Source organism: Tetranychus urticae, chromosome 1, assembly GCF_039701765.1.
Source record: "Tetranychus urticae isolate SD_2017Ah chromosome 1, NJAU_TeUrti_SD_1.0, whole genome shotgun sequence".
NCBI lineage: Eukaryota > Metazoa > Arthropoda > Arachnida > Trombidiformes > Tetranychidae > Tetranychus > Tetranychus urticae.
This window is the reverse complement of record NC_142958.1, coordinates 20,706,532-20,729,350: the sequence shown is the minus strand read 5'-3', so window position 1 is coordinate 20,729,350 and position 22,819 is coordinate 20,706,532. Positions and strand designations below refer to the sequence as shown.

The 22,819-nt window shown below is 32.1% G+C and overlaps 5 protein-coding genes and 2 pseudogenes across 6 annotated transcripts; 3 read left to right on the top strand and 4 right to left on the bottom strand.

Moving 5' to 3' along the window:
• Positions 1–5,172: 5,172 nt before the first annotated feature.
• On the bottom strand, positions 5,173–5,326 carry LOC149094752 (5.8S ribosomal RNA; annotated as a pseudogene).
• A 4,346-nt stretch (positions 5,327–9,672) lies between these two features.
• On the top strand, positions 9,673–11,066 carry LOC107371901 (rho GDP-dissociation inhibitor 2-like; annotated as a pseudogene). Its single transcript, XR_016197732.1, has one exon. The product of XR_016197732.1 is annotated as a rho GDP-dissociation inhibitor 2-like (transcript).
• Positions 10,387–11,119, bottom strand: LOC149094751 (histone H4). Its single transcript, XM_089266702.1, has one exon. The coding sequence runs from the start codon at positions 11,039–11,041 to the stop codon at positions 10,730–10,732; it is 312 nt and encodes a 103-aa protein (XP_089122828.1). The 5' UTR covers positions 11,042–11,119; the 3' UTR covers positions 10,387–10,729.
• A 454-nt stretch (positions 11,120–11,573) lies between these two features.
• Positions 11,574–13,969, top strand: LOC107372218 (endoplasmic reticulum lectin 1). The gene is made up of 8 exons (XM_015940406.3): positions 11,574–12,011; positions 12,074–12,160; positions 12,233–12,403; positions 12,474–12,936; positions 13,144–13,286; positions 13,357–13,607; positions 13,685–13,763; positions 13,839–13,969. The coding sequence occupies exons 1-8, from the start codon at positions 11,808–11,810 to the stop codon at positions 13,911–13,913; spliced, it is 1,473 nt and encodes a 490-aa protein (XP_015795892.1). The 5' UTR covers positions 11,574–11,807; the 3' UTR covers positions 13,914–13,969.
• A 942-nt stretch (positions 13,970–14,911) lies between these two features.
• RhoGDI (rho GDP-dissociation inhibitor) lies at positions 14,912–15,936 on the bottom strand. The gene is made up of 2 exons (XM_015940398.3): positions 15,578–15,936; positions 14,912–15,505 (listed from the first exon to the last, which is right to left on the bottom strand). Exons 1-2 carry the CDS (start codon positions 15,840–15,842, stop codon positions 15,168–15,170), a joined length of 603 nt encoding a protein of 200 aa, XP_015795884.2. The 5' UTR covers positions 15,843–15,936; the 3' UTR covers positions 14,912–15,167.
• Positions 15,937–16,782: 846 nt separating this feature from the next.
• On the top strand, positions 16,783–17,576 carry LOC107372213 (histone H4). The gene has a single exon (XM_015940397.3). The coding sequence runs from the start codon at positions 16,997–16,999 to the stop codon at positions 17,306–17,308; it is 312 nt and encodes a 103-aa protein (XP_015795883.1). The 5' UTR covers positions 16,783–16,996; the 3' UTR covers positions 17,309–17,576.
• Positions 17,577–18,427: 851 nt separating this feature from the next.
• On the bottom strand, positions 18,428–22,760 carry LOC107372217 (flavin-containing monooxygenase 5). The gene is made up of 5 exons (XM_015940405.3): positions 22,270–22,760; positions 21,873–22,113; positions 21,676–21,800; positions 19,999–20,557; positions 18,428–19,473 (listed from the first exon to the last, which is right to left on the bottom strand). The coding sequence occupies exons 1-5, from the start codon at positions 22,537–22,539 to the stop codon at positions 18,956–18,958; spliced, it is 1,713 nt and encodes a 570-aa protein (XP_015795891.1). The 5' UTR covers positions 22,540–22,760; the 3' UTR covers positions 18,428–18,955.
• Positions 22,761–22,819: the final 59 nt, after the last annotated feature.

The window sequence follows — 22,819 nt, the reverse complement described above, 5'->3', positions numbered from 1 at the left end:
AATTTGGAGACTAGAAAGAGAAACACTTTTTGTTTTAACTTGATTCCAAAGTCATTTTAATACACAAATTAGTTTACATTTGAATGGGTTTGGATAGTTCTTGCTTTATTTCGAATCATGAAAGCAATGTAAAAACAAGTCTGGTTCATAGGCAAATGGATATCATTGCGTTTCTAGTGACTTAGTTTGAGATTAAATTGCTGAATCGAAAGTAGAAACTCATCCAAAGGTGCAAAACAAGAGTTTACCGATTGCAAAACTCACTTCGAACGACAATCTTTCCTTTTTATCGTCAAGTTTATGTTCAGTCTGAATCTAACATAGCTTGGAAGTACAGATTCTTTTAAGGTGAGGAAGGAACCATTTCAATAGATTGTTTGAAAGATTGAATCATCACAATGACTTTAATAATGGCTGCAAGATATTTATAAAAAATTATGGATGAACCAAAAGATTAAGGTTTAATGTGAAAAGTAAAGGAAAATATTATTTTATAGTGATTTTAAAAATGGCAATATTAGGACAATTGATGATGATGATGATGGCGATGAAGATGATGAGTGAGAATGGATAAAGACTGGGAGTGATTCTGGGAGTGATGATGATGATGACTGTGATGATGATAATCATGATCAAGTCAAAAGAGGGATGGGAAGAGTAAAAAGGAAGGTCTAAAGTATCAAATGTTGATGACAGTTAAAAGGATCTTCAGTCTTTCAAAGTTATCATCATTGCTCGATCATCATCACTGTTCATTCCCATTCTCATCCTTATCATTCCCTGGTGTTGATCAAATGTTAATGGATGATCAGTTGAAGCTGCAACCTTTTTCCACTTTTTCAACAGTTTAGCGATAAAATTTAATGCAATAAATTTTCCAGTTCCATCAGTTATTATATCAATGACATTATCAGTTTTTTGGAGGCTTTTTGTTGCGGTTTAATATTGCCTGGCTTTATGAGCATTCAATTGAATGGCAAGAAATTGTTTCAAAAAGTCAACTCCAAGTGATCAATCAATTTAACTTAAACACATTATTCCCATCTAATCAGGTGAAACAAACTCATAATCAAAGTTATATTTTTAACAGTTTTCTAGATTCACAATATTCCTCATCAAAGGCTCTTCTTTCAAAATTTGTTTCTTTACCCACAAAAACATTGTTGCTTTGCGTGTTATTGTCACTCCTTTCATCCAACAATGACAATCATTTTACCTTTTCCCAGGTAAACAAACATTGATATTTTGTTTACAATTTTTTGTCAAATTCCAACTTTAAAATTTGTTTTGTTCGTTTCAATCGAACTCCATTTTTCATGCAAAAAACAAACAATTTTGATCAACTTTTGAAATGATTTATTTTCTTCAATTGTAAAATGAAATAGTTTCACCTGAATAGACGGATTTGTATTAAATCAGTCTCTTTTTTGTGCTATTTTTGTCCAGTCAAGATTATTAATAATTCAAGAACTTCTTTTTTCTCTCGAGTTTTAAAATTCTGTTTGATATCACAAGGTCAGGGTCATTGATTTAAGTTGCCATAAGATGATTCTGTGTCTGAGTAAACAATAAATTGATAAGGCGATACGTTGATGGAATAGCAATTAGATGAAAATGCCAACAAGTTATTTATATCAAGGAAAAGCATTTTTGCTCGAGAAAAAATCAACTTAAACTTTTTTCAAGTCCATTTGAAAAATTTGCTCAACTCACTCACTTTGTGCTGAAAGATCACTTTTTGTGGTCAAAGGTAGAGAGCTTGAGGGTAAAGTGAGAATGGGTTAAATATTAATGCTCTGGTAATGTATACAAATCGATGTTGGACTGAAATGGAAATTTATTTCAATATTTAAATTCAGAAAACATTTGAATTGTACAAGAGTGAAAAGAGCAATATTTCAAGGAAAAGGCTGCAGACTTTGAAGTTCTGATAATTGATACAGAATCATCTAAACTTGCTGGTTCTATCCGTTCCTCTACAAGAGGTTTCACGTCCTTTTGAACTCTGTATTTATGGAATCGTGTTGATCACAATCAAACTGTAACCATTAAAGCAATCGAAAGTTTCCTTTATTGTTACAATAATAATGCAAAATAAGGCAATAAAACATTAACTTTGAATCAGTGAAGTCAGTTTTGATAAAGTTGCAAATAACATCTAATTAGCTGAATCAACGTCTTTGCATCTTGTGATAACTTCAAATTACAGTCAGTCAACAGTTTAAATTGCAAACTTCAACTGTGAAAAGTCATTTTCAAGTCATTTTTTCTCGTAAATGAACTTTGACTTCCATTAGGCTGAGTAAAAGTTAATGTCTTTTACCAGGCAATGAATCGATAGTTAAAGTGAGTTAAGGGTTAAACTGTCAATCGCTGTAACAAGGCCAAAAGCTGATGTCTTTTATCCTTTAATAATCATTTTCATTTTACATTTGCAAATGAATAAACGGACAAAGTTTTCTCGATTGAACATGTTGTAACACGAGTCAAATGTCAAGTCAAATCAAATCAAACCAAACCATTTTCAAGCATTTGTTTTTGGTAAATTTGTTGTTACATAAATGCAAAAATAATAAGTCAATCTCCTGCAGTAATGAGCATCATCAAACGATAATAGACCTTTTCAGAGTGAAAATTGATCAAACTATTAATGTTCATTTCCCAAATAACAAGCTAAATATTGAGTTTCCTTTTTTTCATGCAACTTTGGAAGCAATAATACTTGATATAAACTAGATTGCCTCTATGGACCAGGTAGAGTGAAAATACCTTCAACTCCACTCAAATGTAAAAAAAGTTGAGTTATCCTCATCTATAACAAACGATGTTTCATCTATATAAGTACATATAATGGGTAAAATGGTAGAAGAGGAAAAAAAAGTTATAAATTTTTCTCTATGAAATTGTTGACTGCGCATCAAGAAAAAAGGTAAATTGCATGTTAAATTTTGAAGAGGACAAGAGAGGCAAAAGAAGAAGATGATGAAAAAAATGATTTTTAAAGATGATGTCCTGCTGTCGCAAGGGCCAAAATTTTATCATGCAAAACACAAAAGTATCCATCTTATCTGGGCGAGGCAAAGAGTACCAAGTTGAACAAAAGATTGGTTCAATGAAGAAGCAACTGAAATAAAATAGCCGAATGAATGAGCGACGAGGAAAAGGCATTCATGATGAGCATTAAACACATGCGTCCAATAATTTGAAAGTAATGATGAACAAAATAAAGGTAAATGTGTGTATATGATTATACAAATGCTTGTTGTGTCATTTTTAGGTTTAAATGTTTGCCTTCCCTTACCTTGTAGCCTACAGCTAAACCCAATAATTTAAAGCTCATCTATATTCAATCAGCCTTGTACAATATATACAAATTTAAGGGAATGGTTAGTGTATCAACCAATGATGATAATCATTTAGATAATTGGACAGAGAAGAGAGAGAGAGAATGGACAATTTATCATTTGAACATTTGCGAAATAAAGACTTTTCAAGTTCGATATAAAGTTGTGTTTTTGTCTTGTTTTAAATGGTTTGCCAGCAAGAGTAACAAATCATGATTCAAGTTGTTTCATCTTTTCATCATTTTTTAGCTCTTCTGCTCTTCAATTTTTTTTTGCTTCTCTCTTCACTTTACTCGTGTTAATATGCAAATTAACATTGAAATCTCCATAACAACTTCTTCTTTTCATCGTTTCCCTTCTGACTTGCAGACTCATCTTTACCATCTTCATCATCAACTCTCATCTTCTTGTTGATATGCAAAATTGACACTTGCGTTGGTAAACTATTTTTTTTCATCCTTTTTCTTCTTCTTCTTCTCCTTTTTTTCATCTTCAACTTAAGTTAAATATATTTACTCATTCATCCTGATTCTATTCATTTCTGTTCATTCAATACCAAATATAGGCCAATTTCATCTCCTTTTGTGCAACCCTAACACCATGAGGATTCATTGGAATGGCGAGAGAAGAGGAAAAAAACCTTATTCTTCTTTACCCTCTTCTCCATCTTCATCTTCTTCTTCTTTTCCTATTCTTAAGGTTTCACTCGACTTTTGTCATTAATCCAATCAACCAACCAAACCCGTCATTGTTTACTTACAACATCACTTGTGACTTATCTGAGACTCTTTTTTTGTTCATCATCATCATCACTTCTTGTCATTGCCATAACAAAACTGAATAGGATGCTCAAATGAGCCAGGGAAGCATCTCTTGGAATTGGGTAAACTTCATCAGATGATGAAAGGCAGCCCAAAAATCACAACAAAAGTCACAAGTGAAACATTAATTTTGATAACATAAATTAACTCTATTAGGTCATTGAGAGTGGAAAAATGTTTGTCAATCAACCGATTTTGCGCCTTTTTTCCCCTTAAAGAAACAAACGTCTTCATCAATCAATGTCAAACCATTAAGCTTTGTTAGTCTTTCACTTTTTTAGGTTTCATACACTTTTTTTCACTGCCTCATTCCAATCAATCAATTGTTGTGCCAATCTAATCAAATTGTAATGATTCCGCCAATTCAATCACTTTGCAACCTCATTGTTCAACTTTTAATTTACTTTCAATATTTGCATTAAACTAAATAATTCAATCAAAATCAAAACTGATTACTCTTCATAAGCGCAAAGTGAAACATCATTTTCAAGTTAATCTGGAGCAGTAAAATTAGCCGCAAAATACAATTGCTTTCCATTTTTTAAGCTTAATCCAACTTTGCAAAGCAATATAAACGTCATTGGACTCTTTGGCTCAACATTTCCAACTTTGATACCAATAAACATTTTCCCAACACTCTACATGAGATGTTTTACATCTACCATTCAGTATAAAATCTACCAATAAATTACTTATTTAGATCTTTGATGAGAAAAATTCACTTTAATTTTAAGCAAAATAAAAAGATTAAAAAATGACAAATTCACTGAACAATTTTCTTATTCACATGCTAGTATCTATTCATAGATACTGCTCGCAGCGGTGAAATATGTACACAAAATTTATAATGTGAAACAAGTAGATTTGAGATTCTCCTTACTGAATTGCAACGAAATGAAAATAAGAAAAGGGATAAAACATCAAGATTCATGCATAAAAATATACAACCCTCTCAAAACAATGCATATATGGTAGCATGCAAGTGTTTTGTTGATTAATTTACATCTCAACTCTCAGGCGATGGGATCTCGGAAAAGGCGAGAAAGCCGCAATGTGCGTTGGAAGCTCAAGTGCTCGATGTGTTCCACAATTCACACCGATTATCGTAGCTAGCCACGTTCTCCATCGATTGGTAATTCAAGAGATCCACCGCTTGAAGACAATACAATAACAAATGATAATTACTTGCTTTTGGCTATTGTATGCGAAGAGAAAGGAAAAGGAAAAGCTAAATGAAAATTGAGGGATCGACTGTAAATTACAAACTGTGAAGTGAAGAGACAAATGACGATCCCTTAAAATTTCACATTTCAATTTGACTTTTTTATTAGACTTTAATCAATTTTTCAATGGATAGTTTTCAATTGATGAGCAATTAAATGTTGTATAATTTGCCATTGAAAATTTTTGCCATTAAAATTCATTGATAAACAAGCAAAAATGCAAATAAATTAAAATGTAAATGTTTCATATTAAGTGTCATTATATTCATACATTTATTATGATAATTTTGTTTCTGTTTCAAATTATACCGTTTGAATTTTTGGTGTCAAAATGAAATTATGATTATTGAATTATTCAAGGTTCATCATTTATGGACAAGTTAATTAAAAATAAAGGTTTCTCATTTGGTCTAATTGGTTGTAAATGATTAGTTGATGAAACAAATTTGCAAGAAGAGAGAGCGAGCGAGAAAAAATTGAACACAAATTAAGATTCTGTCAGGAAATAATTTCACTTTCATCATCTTATGTTAAATATTATCTTGTAATATAACCACAAAGATCAACTGGCAAAAGTTAAAATTCATGTAATTCTGGTTTATTCATTTGCAATTTGCATACAACTTCATTCATAAATCAATGAGATCGCTTCAATTGCTGCATATATTTAACTATTATTACAAACATTTACTCAAACGATTCATTCACAATTTTTTTTCTTCTTTTTCAGCCTCTTCTTCATATTATTATTTATTCATTCAATGAGAGTAAAGATGATAATAATAATGATGTTGATGAGTGAATAAAGAGAGACTGATCAAGTGAACACTAGACTTGTAATCAGTTTGAATAAATAAATATTTTAAAATGCTGGAATCAAGGCCAAGTTCAAGGTTAACCGTTTAACAGTTTCACCTTATTAGGTTAATTAGTTGACTTTCATTCACCAAAGGTAATGAATTTGATTAAATCAACTTTTCACATTCCAATCAGAATGCACTTTAACGGTCACATTGGGACAAATGAAAGCAAATAAATGCTCAAGTCATTGACATGAATTTTCACTCAAATTTAAATGCTTATTAGCATCAATCAACCAAAGTAACCTGATGGTAAGAGTTGAGTTAATCGGTCTGGTTTTTGGTTAAATTTCAAGCTATATTCAACAGATATTGAGAGGTAAATTGTTCAGCATTTTCAGCATTTTATAGTGAGATCTATTTTCTGTCTCAATGATAAATCAAAGTAAAATAATTTTGAAACTGAGTTAGCTAAGTTAATCAGTTGAGATGGAGATGAGATTCAACTGTTTGCTTTATTCAGTCGTACTTTTAAAAGGTGTTCTTGGAGTTCTTGTAAGAACAGTTCTAAGCAAATCTGAACTAATCTCTCATCTCAAATCTTCGAGTAACTGGTCTAATCGAAATAAAAACTGTTTTCTCTCGTGCAAGTTTTAATACTCAGTATTTCGATAAACAATGAAACTGCAGTGAAACCATTTTTCGATGAAATGTTTATTTTTTGAGTTACCCCATGAAAAGATAGAAATATTGCGAATCGGTGAAAATAGATTTGAGTGACAAAGTATTTTGAATACTTGGATGGCCCATAATCCATCTGAAAATTAACATTCGAGTGACGAGTCTTTCCAATGTTTTGAAGCGATTCTTTCCTTTGCTGAAACTGACTGATCAAAACCACTGAATTTTCACCTCTGATTGCAGCTTTTGCATTCGTTTTGTCCCAATGATGGTGTAAAATGCGCTTTGAATTGAAGCTTACCAAGTCAGTGAGTTGAAAATTGTAATCAAATCACCTTTATTCATCAGATCTGATTCTCAGTTTGTTTTGGGTCTTTTTTACAATAATAATGCAAAATAATATCAAGTCTAAGCGGGCCAAATTTATTAAAAGCAAACCAACTTAAACTTGCTGATTAATTCAGTTGCCTTTAGGTTTACCAGTTTGTTGTCACAATAATAATGCAAAATAAGCCAATGAATAGTCTTGATGTTAACTTGACCATAGTCAGTCTATTGAACTTGACTTGAGCTACACAAGTCTGTGCAAGGGCAAAAACAAGCCTCAAGTTGATCAAAAAGTGTTACATTTGTGTTTGCAAAGTACAAAATACAAAAGCAAAATGGTTCCCTTTTCAACCCAAACTAGCCAAATGTACATATGATTTATAGTTGAAAGTCCAACGAATTTGAATGGAAACAGAAGCTAAAAGGTCCAAATGAAAGATGAAAAATATTTTCTTCATAATCGACATTCTAAGGTTCAATCGTGACCATAAATAACTGATCAATGGACAATTCAATTGAACAATGATTAACATGAAAGGCGTGATATTGAATCAACGTTTTTTTTCAACTTTGTTGTGTTCAAGCGAACAGCAAATTTTAGGTTCAACAACAAAAGGGGAAACTTGAAGGTCCAACAAGAAGAGGCGGGATAAAATGTTCAATTGTACAGTTGATAGCACACAAGCTGCTCACCTTGTTACATGTTACCTTCTGATTGACTGAACCTATTCTCAACACTATTAACATTATTAAATGTGATCCAGTAAATTGAATAAAAAAATTGAACAACAACAAAAAGGTTTGACGCCATGAGATGAAGTAAAGACACAAAAGAAGGCCAAAAATGTCTATTATCAATATCGCATTACTTTTGATTAACCTTACCTTTTACCTTTGATTGTTTGAAGGTTACCTTTGTTGCATTGTCCAATGTTTCACAAGTCATTTACATGTTCAAGTCCAATTTGATTGGCACTTGATTGGTTCAATCGCTAGGAGGTCAATGCGATTTCAATTTTCATCTTTTCTCTCTTTTTTCATTTCTTTTTCATTTTCATCTTTTCAGTGATTTATCTTTCATCTGTGGTTTAACCATGATTACCACCCTTTTATTGAGCTTCTTGGCAATTAATTACAAATTGGAATTGGAATGAAACTCGTTTCCAGCTTTACCATGTTATTATAAGTTGATTGTCAGTTGTCTGTGTTTCTTTACCTATCATTGTTGATATCAATTGTAATTTGATTTAAATTGTCTTCGGCCGTTTGTAGGTTAAAAGCCCTTATCTGGGTGTGTGAATATGAAACTTGATTCAAACCTCACCTTTAAATTAAACATCATTAACATCCATTAACTTTCCAATGTGAATTGAAGCACTTTACAAATGTATTCACATCATTGAAACAAAATAATATCATCTCAAGCCTGCAGGTTACAAAATTGTTGTCGATTCATTTTTTGCTTTTCATTTCATTTCATTTTTCTTCTACTCTTGTCTGACTGTTTGCTCAGGTATCATGTATTTATCAAGATTAGGAAAGGTAAAATGATGATGATGATGGTGATGAAGATGAGAGAGAAATGTTAAATGCTTTTTCATACAATTGTTATTTGAAACCACGAATTAACATTTACCTTTGCTTTGCGCTAATCGACAATTTATTTGATTGTTTGCCATGTTTACCTCACTTTCACTGACTAATCAATCTTAATTTTAATTCATTTTATTTCTCATTTTTCATTCCCTTCATTTCAACAAGCCAAATGTTTCAACCAAAGGCGTGGTAAAGTCTAATTAAAACCACAATTTAAACCACTATTTACCAAAATATTTTTCATCCGTTTATCATAACATTTGTGAGTTCACTTTTTTCAATTATCATCATTATTAAATTGTAATTATTGGAGATTGAGATTTGATTTTCATTCAATCATTTTCAAAGTATCAAATTATCCAACATTGGAAAGCATTTTGTTGTGATTAAATTCAAATTGGTCTGATTATTGACTATTATTGTTCAATTGTTTGATTGTCGTTTTAAACCTTTAAATTGGCTATTTTTCAATAGTGTTTTGAGATGATTCAATTCATTGAATCATTCAAAAGTGGATTGTTGTTTCGATTAATTTTTGTCATTTATTTTTAATTTTTGTATTCAAAATTGGTACTCTTTGATTGATACTTTGATTTTTATTAATAGCAGCAGTAATGAATAGTAATCTAAATAAGTAATGAAATACATTCAGGTGCAAAGGTAAATACATGGCAATTTTATTAAAATAAGTCATTTTAATATGTGAAGGTTTATTAGGTATTATGCGCCATCTATGAGTTGTGAAAAAGGTTAGGTTACATTTGTTGAGATTTGGGTTTTATTGAAGGGTGCGACATCTATTGGTTTTCCTTTTAGGTGAGGAAATTTGTCAGCTGACAAAGACAATGTAAGCTTGAGTTATATGAAAGTTGAAAGGTGACAAGGAATTTTATCGGATAAAAGTTACGAGGAAACATTGTTAGGAGATGCCACAGCCACTGCTCCTGTTGTCGACTCTGCAAATCCCAATCGTGTCATTGTTGAAGGACTGGCGATGATTACAGAAGGACGACCTGATCTATTTCTTGATCTTACAGGTAAATTAAGTTCATTAAGCTCTAGAAAAGTTGTAAATCTCTCATTTGTCTCTCATCTTTTTTTCACTCAAGGTAATCTGCCTGAATTGAAGGAGGAATTCGCTACGGACTAAGGATCGATTTTATTGTCCTAAGGGGAAAGTCAAAGGACTCAAATATGTGCAAAGAATTGAAAGTTCTAGTGGAAAAGATCTCAGATCATTTGGCAGTTATGCTCCTAAATCTGAAATCCAATCTTACACAACGCCTCCCGAAGAGATGCCTTCCGGTATGATGTGCCGTGGAAAATATGATGTTAAATCTCTATTCACCGATGATGACAAACATGAACATTTGAAATGGGAATGGACCTTTGAATTGGTTAAAGAGTGGGAAGGAATTTCGAATATCATTGTCATTGTCATTTCTAGATGCCAAACTTTTAGCGGATGCCCGTTTCCTTGAAAAAAATGATGCAAAATGATAATGTAATCATTACTAAAGTGACTTATAACGTGGATTAAGCTTGAAAAAATTGTGCCAGAAAAATTTTATGCAATAAGATTATAAACAAAATGTAATTGGAAGTCCTCTTGAAGGTTTATTAGGAAAAAACGTTGTGAAGTGGCTCAAATAAATTGCAATTCATTTAAATTCATTTGCTATTTTAAAATGTGAGTGTTATCTTAAAAAAGAGTTTCATTTTAGTCTGAGCTCAAAAGCTAATTAAATTCAAGCGATGAAAAGCAAAAACAATAAGTAGTTAAACAATTCTTTAGTCAAATATGTATTGGCCCTGATAAGGGCCGTTTTGTGGTTGATACTTAAATCATGATGAGGATTATAAAATGAAGATGATGATGATTATGATAGTGGTGATGAAAATTTGATGATATAAAAAGGTTGACTGGGTTGCTTGAATTAACCTCCAAAACCATAAAGGGTTCTTCCTTGTCGTTTCAAGGCATATACAACATCCATAGCAGTGACAGTCTTCCTCTTAGCGTGCTCAGTGTATGTTACAGCATCACGGATAACGTTTTCCAAGAAAACTTTCAATACACCACGAGTTTCTTCATAGATAAGTCCAGAGATACGTTTTACACCACCTCTTCGGGCAAGACGCCGGATAGCTGGCTTAGTAATACCTTGGATGTTATCTCGTAAAACCTTTCGGTGACGTTTAGCACCACCTTTTCCAAGACCTTTACCTCCTTTACCACGTCCAGACATGTTTAGGTTTAATTAGTAGTAGATTTATAAAATCACTTGAAATGAAAATTCACAAAAGTTACACAGACTAAATTCAAATTGACAATGATAAACAACAACACAAAATACAATTATTTATACCAATTTTATGCTTACTTCTGATTGGCTCAAGCTTCTTTGAGTCCTCGTTCACGTTCAACTTTCATTTACTACTATTAACTATACAATAGCTTACCTCAACGAGGACTCAATCCATCTCCATTAGTAACCATCTTAGCGCCATCTAAACTCATTTTTGAATTCAACCTTTTCTCACTTTTACCACTTTTAACATTCTTTTATCATTTTATTCTGCATTTCTTCCATTTCTTTTATTATTTCAATATTCAATTGGATTCACTAATGTTCATCAATTAATTATCAAATGCATTTTACCTTTAAAACAACATCTTTTCATCATTTAAATTACCCTCTTTTTTACTTTACATGCAAATTCAGCGGCACAATCTGGTAAAGTCATGCGTACATTTATAAGAATAAAAAAAGGCTTTTTTGAATCAAGTTACTGATGATGATGATTTTTATGTTTTTTAATCAAATAATCTACATTTTTCAATATCTATCTATCTAATTAATTTATTTCTAATGGTTGAATTAATTAATAAATGGTACTAGATGTTACCTGCATAATTAGTGTCATTTAAATTATCTAAGCTCTATTCTAGGTTTACATCCATGTTCAACAATTATTTTAGTAATTTTGGTTACCATTCATAAGTGTTCTGTGATGATCATTACAACAGTAATAAAATGTCAATGGATACTGTTAATAATAATTGGAACTCTTATTGTTCCAATTTGTTTATTAAATCAATTAACAGATCATGGCAAAGAGTCTTTTAACAATTTCAAGACATTGAACGATTTTTACTATAAAATAAATTGGCTTGGTCCTTTGGATAAAGTCAAAAATGACAAAACACTTTCAAAAGTAAGTTGTCCAACTGATGTCCAATTGAAACACATGATAATTTTGTTTCTTTTCTTCCTTAGGTACCTAGCTCTCAAGATGAATCTTTATCACTTATAACAGCTAATAAAGAACGTTATCATTGTATTCTTCCTAAAACTAAACCTAAAGTAAGCACTAATTTGTCATACACGGTCATGATGATTCATTAATTCAACTCTCTTAAATCAATCCGAAAACAGAATGTAAAAGGAAGCAAAAAAGACCGAAGTGACCGGTTGAACCCCTTTCAGATGCTATTACCTCTATTCACTCGTGAAATTTGCTCATTTCGCTTGGAACCATACTGGAGTTACGAGCTTTGCCATGGTAAATTTATAAGGCAATTTCATGACGAGAGTACCTCACAAAAGGTAACTTATGGGATATATCAACTCCGATGAATATCATGATTTACCATTATTTTTATCTCATTTTATCCAGGCATATTCTCAAGAATATTACTTGGGAAAATTTGATCTCAGTCAATTGAAAGAAAGTGAACTTGAATATGATGAAGCAGAACAAAGTTGGCTCAAAGGAAGTAAACCAAGACCCACAGTATTGATAGATGATGTTCAAACACCTTACATTGAAATTAACATGACGGGTGGAACAGTTTGTGATCTTAACAATCGTCCCAGATTCACAAGAGTTCTTTATGTTTGCAATAACGAAGCTAGAAATGAACTTTCTTCAATCAAAGAGACTTATACTTGTGAATATGAAGCTATCGTTCTTACACCTCTTCTCTGTAGCCATCCTGATTTCCGTACCAATGTTATATCAGAGGAATCAATTGACTGTTATTCAATCGGCAACTCTCCAATCGAACCTAAAGGATACTCTGACTTTGAAGTGGAAAATAAAAGTGAATCGACCTCAGGAAATCCGTCAGATATCGAAAGTAAAGAAGAAAATTTAATCTTTTATTTTTCCTAATGCTGCTTTGTTGGTTCTACTCACAATATATTACAGTAGTTATGAACTTCTGTTTCTGTTATCCATTATAAAGTTTAGAAATTATGTTTTAAGTGGATTATTCTATCTATTTGTGCCTCTTTAATGTTTATTTGAATTATTAAATATCTGATTTTATGTTTTCGATTTGAAGGTTCCAAAATACAATTTGAATTGCATAAATTGGATACAACAACTGAGGAAACTTACAAGGCTGGCAGTTTCCGTGCAGTAGAGCCTTTTTATGACTCTAAATTATTGCGTGATTTTCTTGCTGGTGACTATTGTCTTCGCGGTGTAAGCAACTTGTGATTTTGTAAATTATATTTAAACATCTTTACTTACACATTACATATTCAAATTACAGGGGACAGATTGGTGGAAATATGAATTCTGTTATGGAGATGAGGTTGAACAATATCATGAAGAAAAAGGTGAAAAGAAATCGAGAATATTGCTAGGTAAATGGAACCTGGAAAACCATATGCAATGGTTGGTCAAAAACCCAAACAAAAGACCGATTAGACATAAAACTCCAAAACAAGTTTCACATTTTTATGGTAATGGTGATGTTTGTGATCTTACCGGAAAGCCGCGCCAAGTTGAAGTGAAATTAAAGTAAGTTGACAATTAACCTATTATTAAAATCAAAATGTTGACTCGATAACAATATTTATACCTTTTCTCTAACTTAGGTGCAAATTTGCTGGCGGTGATCCGGAAACTGTCGCCTTATATTTAATGGAACCAAAACCTTGTGAATATATTTTAGGAGTAAGTAAATGAATCTTGCGCCTTATTTGTTCAGGATAATTATTAATTCAATGTTTTATCATTTGCTATTCACAGATTGAATCACCATTGATTTGTCACCTATTGAGTACGATCGATGAAAACGGAATAATGAACCATCCAGATGATTAATTTGAAATATTTTTGGTATTAAAATTCATAAATAAAGCAAAAATTTTGTATCCAAATGTTCTCAACTTATGACAAATTGTTCGGTCGCTATCTTTTTCAACCTTATTTTAAAATTTCTTGAATGCTATTCATAACCCACAAGTTATTATTGATACTGGGTTCGTGTCAAATTGCAGCCTGTTCGAGTTCGCATCATGCATTTATAAGAACTCGACTTACAAGAGTTTGTTAGACCTAATCTTAATTTAACTTGTTTGTCACATTTCGTTTACACACTTCTGTATTCGTATATAATTTTGATTTGAACTAGCTAATTAGCTGACAATTCTGGCTCTCTTTCTTTCAGTTTCTTGCTCATAAAGAAGGATAGATTCAGTTTAAATTAGTTGAATAAACATCATAACCTCAGAAGCCTAATTATTATTAGCTAAACAATTAATGTAGCTATTTAACAGGCCTTTTACTCAATACAGTTACGCACGCCCCTTCTTTCCATTGAGCAGGAAGTACACGTTATGTTCATTGGTTATGGTTGATAGTTTAAATCACTGAGGCTGTTTCAGAAAAAAATAAACATAATGAAAAAAAACTATCATGATTTACCCTGTTTGACAAATGGTGAGAATTTATCATGAATTGAGTGGCATCGATATTGCAAAACGACCTATTAACATGTATGCTGCTATCGCTCAAATTATTTTCAATAATTGGTTTGAATGATGCAAATTTTAAAATGCTTGCATGTTTTCATCATGGAGTTTCAAGGTGTGACCCAACGTGTATCACATTTTACAGTTATTTTCACACATTTTCACCAAAGACAACGCCATCTGATAATGAAAAACCCTTTCATGCTATATCTTTAAATTATAGATCAAGAGCTAACATTTTAAAATCCAAATTCCCTTCTTTTAATGGTGCTAAATTTTGAGCCTAGACTAACAATGTAAGATGAAAATTCATTGAAGACAATTCTCAATCTCAAATAGCGAATGTGATAGAGTTAAAAAATTACTTTATTTTCGAGCCATTTTACAACTTTTACCTTCCAAACAAAACGTCCAAAAGGACTATCAATCACCTTTAGTGTATAATCTTATTGCATAAAATTTTTCTGGCTCATTTCAAGCTTAATCCACGTTATAAGTCACTTTAGTAATGATTACATTATCAATTTGCATCATTTTTTCAAGGAAACGGGCATCCGCTAAAAGTTTGGCATCTAGAAATGACAATGACAATGATATTCGAAATTCATTCCCACTCTTTAACCAATTCAAAGGTCCACTCCCATTTCAAATGTTCATGTTTGTCATCATCGGTGAATAGAGATTTAACATCATATTTTCCACGGCACATCATACCGGAAGGCATCTCTTCGGGAGGCGTTGTGTAAGATTGGATTTCAGATTTAGGAGCATAACTTCCAACCATTTGGGATATCTTTTCCACTGGAACACCCAATCGACTAATTTTTTGCACGTATTTGAGTCCAGTGACAATTTCTCTCTGGACAATAAAATCAATCCTGATTTTATATTGAATTCCTTCCTTTATCTTATAGACTCGTTTCTTCAATTCAGCCAGATCACCTTAAGTGATAAAAAGATGAAAGATATATATGAGAGATTTGCAACTTTTCTAGCTTATTGAACTTAATTTACCTGTAAGGTCAAGAAATAAATCAGGTCTTCCTTCTGTAACCATCGCCAATCCCTTAACAATGACACGATTGGGATTTGCAGGGTCGACAACAGGAGCAGTTGCTGTGGCATCTCCTAATAAGGTTTCCTTGTAACGTCTCAAGCTTTCATCGTCTTTGTCAGCTTCCAATATCTCGGTTAAACTTTTCTCCGGTGGAGCTTTGTAATCAATGTGTTCTGTCTCATCAAAGTCACCCTCACCAGTTACTTCTTTAGGTGCACTCATGGTTAGATACTTAGTAAGATGATATAAATGTATCAAAAAAAACACTGAATAAAACAAATAAAAGTTTAAATCGCAATTGTTAAAAGAAATGCTAACATCAAATTGAACACAAAAGCTGTTGCTTTAACAGGTATAACGCCTTTCGCCTTTTTATTATTGCAACACATGCGCTCTATTACTGTGTTCATTGAAAACTATTCAATCCAAAACTCAATAAATACAATTGACCTGTTGCTAACTTATGCCGTAAAATAAATTTAATGTCTTGAAATTGTTAAAAGACTCTTTGCCATGATCTGTTAATTGATTTAATAAACAAATTGGAACAATAAGAGTTCCAATTATTATTAACAGTATCCATTGACATTTTATTACTGTTGTAATGATCATCACAGAACACTTATGAATGGTAACCAAAATTACTAAAATAATTGTTGAACATGGATGTAAACCTAGAATAGAGCTTAGATAATTTAAATGACACTAATTATGCAGGTAACATCTAGTACCATTTATTAATTAATTCAACCATTAGAAATAAATTAATTAGATAGATAGATATTGAAAAATGTAGATTATTTGATTAAAAAACATAAACATCATCATCAGTAACTTGATTCAAAAAAGCCTTTTTTTATTCTTATAAATGTACGCATGACTTTACCAGATTGTGCCGCTGAATTTGCATGTAAAGTAAAAAAGAGGGTAATTTAAATGATGAAAAGATGTTGTTTTAAAGGTAAAATGCATTTGATAATTAATTGATGAACATTAGTGAATCCAATTGAATATTGAAATAATAAAAGAAATGGAAATAAAATGAGAATAAAATGATAAAAGAATGTTAAAAGTGGTAAAAGTGAGAAAAGGTTGAATTCAAAAATGAGTTTAGATGGCGCTAAGGTGGTTACTAATGGAGATGGATTGAGTCCTCGTTGAGGTAAGCTATTGTATAGTTAATAGTAGTAAATGAAAGTTGAACGTGAACGAGGACTCAAAGAAGCTTGAGCCAATCAGAAGTAAGCATAAAATTGGTATAAATAATTGTATTTTGTGTTGTTGTTTATCATTGTCAATTTGAATTTAGTCTGTGTAACTTTTGTGAATTTTCATTTCAAGTGATTTTATAAATCTACTACTAATTAAACCTAAACATGTCTGGACGTGGTAAAGGAGGTAAAGGTCTTGGAAAAGGTGGTGCTAAACGTCACCGAAAGGTTTTACGAGATAACATCCAAGGTATTACTAAGCCAGCTATCCGGCGTCTTGCCCGAAGAGGTGGTGTAAAACGTATCTCTGGACTTATCTATGAAGAAACTCGTGGTGTATTGAAAGTTTTCTTGGAAAACGTTATCCGTGATGCTGTAACATACACTGAGCACGCAAAGAGGAAGACTGTCACTGCTATGGATGTTGTATATGCCTTGAAACGACAAGGAAGAACCCTTTATGGTTTTGGAGGTTAATTCAAGCAACCCAGTCAACCTTTTTATATCATCAAATTTTCATCACCACTATCATCACATAATCATCATCATCTTCATTTTATAATCGTCATCATGATTTAATAATCAACAAAAAACGGCCCTTATCAGGGCCAATACATATTTGACTAAAGATTTGTTTAACTACTTCTGGTATACCAAAAAAAAATATCAAATCAAATCAAAAGACTTGTAAATGTACATCTTCTCTTTGCTTAGAAATATATGTGATTTAATTAACTTATTGTAATTAATTGTGTGTTACTGTTCTTTCATACTCTTGTTTATATATTGATGAGAAATGAGTCAAAAAGACAGAATTATAGAAAGGCTAGAGTTTAGGTGAATGCTTCATAATGAGTTTAACCTATCTTTTGGGTTCTCAATATCAAGTCTTTCATGATATGGCTTTTTCATAACTTGTCTGTACCTATTTATCAATTAGTGATTATTTTATTCAAAGTTATCAAGATTAATTCATGTTACATGGTACTTCTGATTGCTACAAATTGATTTACTCCTATACTATAAACAGATATTTCATATTTTCGGTCAAGGTTATATACTAAAGACGATTTGTATCTGAATAAATGTCCTAAATTTACATTACTATCTTATTTCAGTACCTCTAGTTTGTAATATACCTCTCCAATGTAATAGTGAAGATACGTGGTTAGGATTCTTACGAAAATGACGAGGTCAGGTCATAAATTATGATAGAATAATTAGCTGAACTATCATTTTGAAATGGCTATCTCAATGCAGTAATGAAACTGCGTTGCGTATGAGAAACTGTTTCTAGATTACTCTGCTGACGCATTGAGTAGAGAAAGTGAAGTTGTCCCATTAAAAAAAGTTGAATTTTGATTGTTGTGTCAGCTTGAAGTCATAGAAAACAATTTCCTTAATGTTTCCTGCAATCATGGTGAAGCTTGAAAGACATCATGAATTAAAATTGGTTCGGGAATTCCAATGAAAATGAATTTACAATGACATGAGAACAAATCCAAAAGTGTATCCCTCATAAGACAAACGAAATATATTAGTCTTCTGTGCTGAATGTATTGAAGGTTTGAAAGAATCAAAATAAGGTTGAAAATGTTTAACAAAAAATTGGTTTATTTTAAAAATACATGTAAGAGAAGCAAATACACATCTTTGGTCAAGATTGCATAAAAGAGACTTTAATCAGTAAATAAATGCTCTAAATTAATGAACTTGTCTCATTGTAACGCTTTCTGTGTGTTATATCACAGATTAGATATAATTTTGCAAAAAATATGAACAAATTACACGACATAATTACATCATAATAATAGTAATCCCATGCAACAGTGTTTCCATTTAAATAAGGGAAAGTTTCTTAAAAAAATCATAATAGGGCTTCGATGTGCGATGAATAATGGGAAAAGATGATTGTGACAAATGATGAGTGTGAAAAATAAGCATGAAGATTGAGAAAATATCATGTTTTTAGACGTAATAACACACCGAGGGTAAAAAATTCAACAAAGTAGCAAAAACATTAAGATGTAAGATTGTGAGCTTTTTTCCTGTTGAATAAAAATAGATGGAAAGGTGAAGAAATGAGGGAATATTAGATAAATTTATAAACAATTTAAGATAAAATTAAAGAGTGTAGTTAAGAATAGTGAGAAGCATAAAGAGGATAGCCGAAGCCCCAGCAAGGTAACGCCAATGATCTTGTTGCAGGTATTTGCGAAGGTAAGCCCGGAAAACAAAAAGCACAGAACCGAAAGAAGCAAGAAGAGCATACATTGGTCCAGTTGATTGAACCTTTGACTTTTTGGATAACTTCAATGATCGGGTTGCGAAGGCGGCATCGATACGTTCATCCACAGTCATAATGGCGTTTCTTGCTCCATCCCATGCATGTGGACCTTGTAAACGATATTGATAAGGAAGACAAGGGCCGAAATACAATTTGTACCAAAATTTAGGATCAGTGAAGAAGTATTTCAATAGGTTGGGCTTTGCTCCGTACTGTTCAGCTATCTCGTCCATATAGTTGACCCAATCAATTTGCATTGTGTGTCTTGGACCTTTAAAGTATCGTGATTCAATCTCTCGATGTTTGGCTTCAATATCCTTCATCATTTCAGGGACACTTGGAAGTCTACAGGTGCCTGAAAAACAAGAAAATAAATTGATTAGTTATAGGTATTTTGATTGGTTGCAAGCATTAACAGTAACCTCCTCATTGACTACTCTCGATGTTACTTTATAGTTTTACATGTCATGACACTCGGATTATTATTATTTGCTGAATTAATGGATTATGTTATCAGAAGAAATGAAAATTGTTGATAAGGACTAAGAGGATATTATAGTGAGTAGCCAATCGAGCTTGTCACTGAATGATAGTTATTCAAATTAGTGTGAAAAGCTTCAAGCAAAACGAAAAGATACAAAAACTATCGACTTTAAAAAGGATTCTTGAAAGGATCGTATCGAGTTTAAAGTAAACTTTGAACTAATGAAATGAATGAAAAAACTTGGTAAAGACAAGTAACCTAAAACTTCAATAAAACACGTAACGATTGTATTGTGATTGTAAAAAATGTTGTTTACAAAAGGTGAGCAATCAAAGTAAGTGAAGCAGATAAACAATCAGATAATGTTGTTAATAAGGACGAAAGAAAGAAACTTACCTTTCATGAGTTGAACATACCAACGAGACTGCTGTTCAGACACAGGAATAGCTGGTCCAACTGCTTGGATAAGCCCGATAAGTCCAAGAGTATGGGGATGCTTAAGTTTTGGTGGGAACATGTATTTATATAATTCAACATGATTATCCTTGGTCCAAACAATGGATGGATCAAGGAATGGGAATGAAACTTCATATCCAGTGGCCAATATCACAGAGTCACATTTAGTTACAGTTGATTCTCCTTCAAAGATTATACCATCTTCAGTAAACTCTTGGATGTCATTTTTCAATACAACAGTTCCAGAAAGTATACGATTGGGTAGAGTATCATTTACCATTGGATGTTGACCAAAAACACGATGATCGGGTTCAACTCGATATAATTTATGGTCAAAACGATTATTTAAATAATGTTCAACAAAACTACATTTGATTCGGTAAGGTGAATAATTGAATAGAGTGAAACAAAATCGTGTAATAAACTCAGAGTCGAATGGTTGTCCTCCTGGACCAACTCGCCATAAAATCCAAGCTCCTCGCCTTGTTGAAAGATAAACCTAAGAATCGAAAAGATAATGGCATAATTAGTCATTGTAAACACGTTTAAATTCACGGTCAAACAAATTAAATTAAGAGTGAATGTCTCACTACACTAGATGTGGAATTGAAAATGGGAAAACTCTTTATTACAGCGATTCAATGATTATTAAATCTCGTGTGCAATTATCATTAAAATCAAATTTAATCAACCAACAAATTTAACAGAAAGAAAAGCTCTATACTTGGATTGTTTTTGTTATTTTGCTTGTTTTACCTGCAAATGACAACAGCGGTAATATCGTTAAATCATTAAATCTATCTGGAACGTTCAACACATTATTAAATTGTGAATTACCTCACAGATTTCAAAGAAAAACAATTTCTTAACAAATCTGAATAGTCCATCTTTTATAAATAAATTGATTTAAGCTACTGTTTCAATTCATTTTGGGTAAAAGTGCACCAACAAGTATCACTTTCACTGAAAGGCATTAAAGATACAGGAAAAATTGGTAACTTGTGACCCAATCTAACCTGATTTAGGGATATAACCAGGGTCACGTCATCTTTCCGGTTCACTAAATTAAAACGAACGTAATGAGTTCTATAAATATTTTGCTTCGGTAGTTAAGCCACACACACTTTTATTCGTATAATACAAAATATCATTACCAACAACTTCTTCTTCCTCATCTCATCACTTCCCTAAACAATCTAAAAAGATCCAGATTCAAAAGAGATTTATTCAATCGTTTTACTCGCTTTACCAATATTGTGAAAATTTTACTTTTTGTATTTCATTTATAATTTCAAAGCATGGCAATTAGGCAAGCAAAATGTCCATTGTAAGCTAACAATCAGCTTTATCCTTGCTAACTGATGTGCTACATGCGAGAAAATAAAATTGAAAATTGATAACTTAAGACTGTTTCATCAATAAAGGGTAACTTCTTTTGAGTCTAACAAATTATCTATTCAGTTAATTTTCTGCTTTTTTGGTTTGTCAAGTAATTGATTAACGTGAATGATGAAAAAAAGAGACCGGTTATAAATGTAAACAGATGAGAATTTGTGTTTCTCATTTGACAGCAACTGGTTGCAAATCACAAATCAATAAACTTTAAAATGAGCTTACCTTCTTTGAAAACATTGACAACTCTACAGCAGCATCACCTCCAGAATTACCTATGCCAACAACGACAACCGTTTCATTTTCAAAAGGATTGGGCTTCTTATAAGAGTGTGTGTGAATGATACGACCTTTAAAAAGTGAAGGTGCAAAGACAAAATTAGAAATATTTACGAATTTAAATAAACAATAAAGGTACATACCTTTGAATTTTTCTTGCCCTTTGAAGGTAGGAACCAAAGGCTTGACATGATGTCCTGTACAAACCATAACACCATCAAACACTCGGCTTGTTATTTCTTTTGTTTTCAAACTTTGAGTAACAACCCTCCATCTACCAGTGTCATCATAATCGTCCGCTGGTTCAACTTTGATCACTTTAGTTTCAAATTGGATAAATTCACGGACACCAAATCGTTCAGCGTACATTTCAAAATATTGATACTGTTAAGAAAAATTGAAACAAAAGAAGCCATTTTGAAAAGCAGAAAGAGAAAACAAAAAGGATTAGGAAAAAAACTGATAAGAAAAGGTTGAGTCATGAGTCAAATGTTAACTGACGCTTTTCTTTCCACTGTTGGTCTCCAATTGTTAACTTACCATTGCAGTGTTGTGCATATAATTCGCAAATTCCTTTGGTGGCGGAAAATCTGAATAAGCTGACATTTCCTTGGACGAATTAATAATTGTGGACCTCATGACGGAAGCCAATCCGTCCACATCATCCTCACGATACTTCCATAATCCACCAAGAAAGTTTGATTGTTCATAGCAAACCACGTTGAAACCTTCTTCTCGACAAACCTTTATAGCATTGATTCCTGTGGCACCACTTCCAATGATACAAATTGTTTGATCACTTTGCTCCATGATTTCACACCAACTTGGATGAATAACCGATTAAATTAAACACAATTCAGGTAAATATAAAAACGGTTTTAAAAGTTATTTTTAATTTCAATTTGTTTCGTTTTACGTTTTACAGCTCCTAAAGAGGAGAGAGACAAGATATTGAATGAACAACAAGATGAGATACCTATCAAGAGGAATGAGGACAGCAACACAATTTTAACTGTTCTTGTTGGTACTGACTGCCAGACTGCCAAGCTAACAACAATCAAATTTAATCATCCAGTAAGAAGGAGGCAGC

Coding starts and splice junctions, on each gene's coding strand:
- LOC149094751 (XM_089266702.1), bottom strand. CDS start 11,041: ATGTCTGGACGTGGTAAAGGAGGTAAAGGTCTTGGAAAAGGTGGTGCT.
- LOC107372218 (XM_015940406.3), top strand. CDS start 11,808: ATGATCATTACAACAGTAATAAAATGTCAATGGATACTGTTAATAATA. Junction 12,012..12,073: donor ATGACAAAACACTTTCAAAA/GTAAGTTGTCCA, acceptor TTTCTTCCTTAG/GTACCTAGCTCTCAAGATGA. Junction 12,937..13,143: donor AAATCCGTCAGATATCGAAA/GTAAAGAAGAAA, acceptor TTCGATTTGAAG/GTTCCAAAATACAATTTGAA.
- RhoGDI (XM_015940398.3), bottom strand. CDS start 15,842: ATGAGTGCACCTAAAGAAGTAACTGGTGAGGGTGACTTTGATGAGACA. Junction 15,506..15,577: donor TTTATTTCTTGACCTTACAG/GTAAATTAAGTT, acceptor TTATCACTTAAG/GTGATCTGGCTGAATTGAAG.
- LOC107372213 (XM_015940397.3), top strand. CDS start 16,997: ATGTCTGGACGTGGTAAAGGAGGTAAAGGTCTTGGAAAAGGTGGTGCT.
- LOC107372217 (XM_015940405.3), bottom strand. CDS start 22,539: ATGGAGCAAAGTGATCAAACAATTTGTATCATTGGAAGTGGTGCCACA. Junction 22,114..22,269: donor ATATGCACAACACTGCAATG/GTAAGTTAACAA, acceptor TTTTCTTAACAG/TATCAATATTTTGAAATGTA. Junction 20,558..21,675: donor TGTCAATGTTTTCAAAGAAG/GTAAGCTCATTT, acceptor TTCGATTCTTAG/GTTTATCTTTCAACAAGGCG.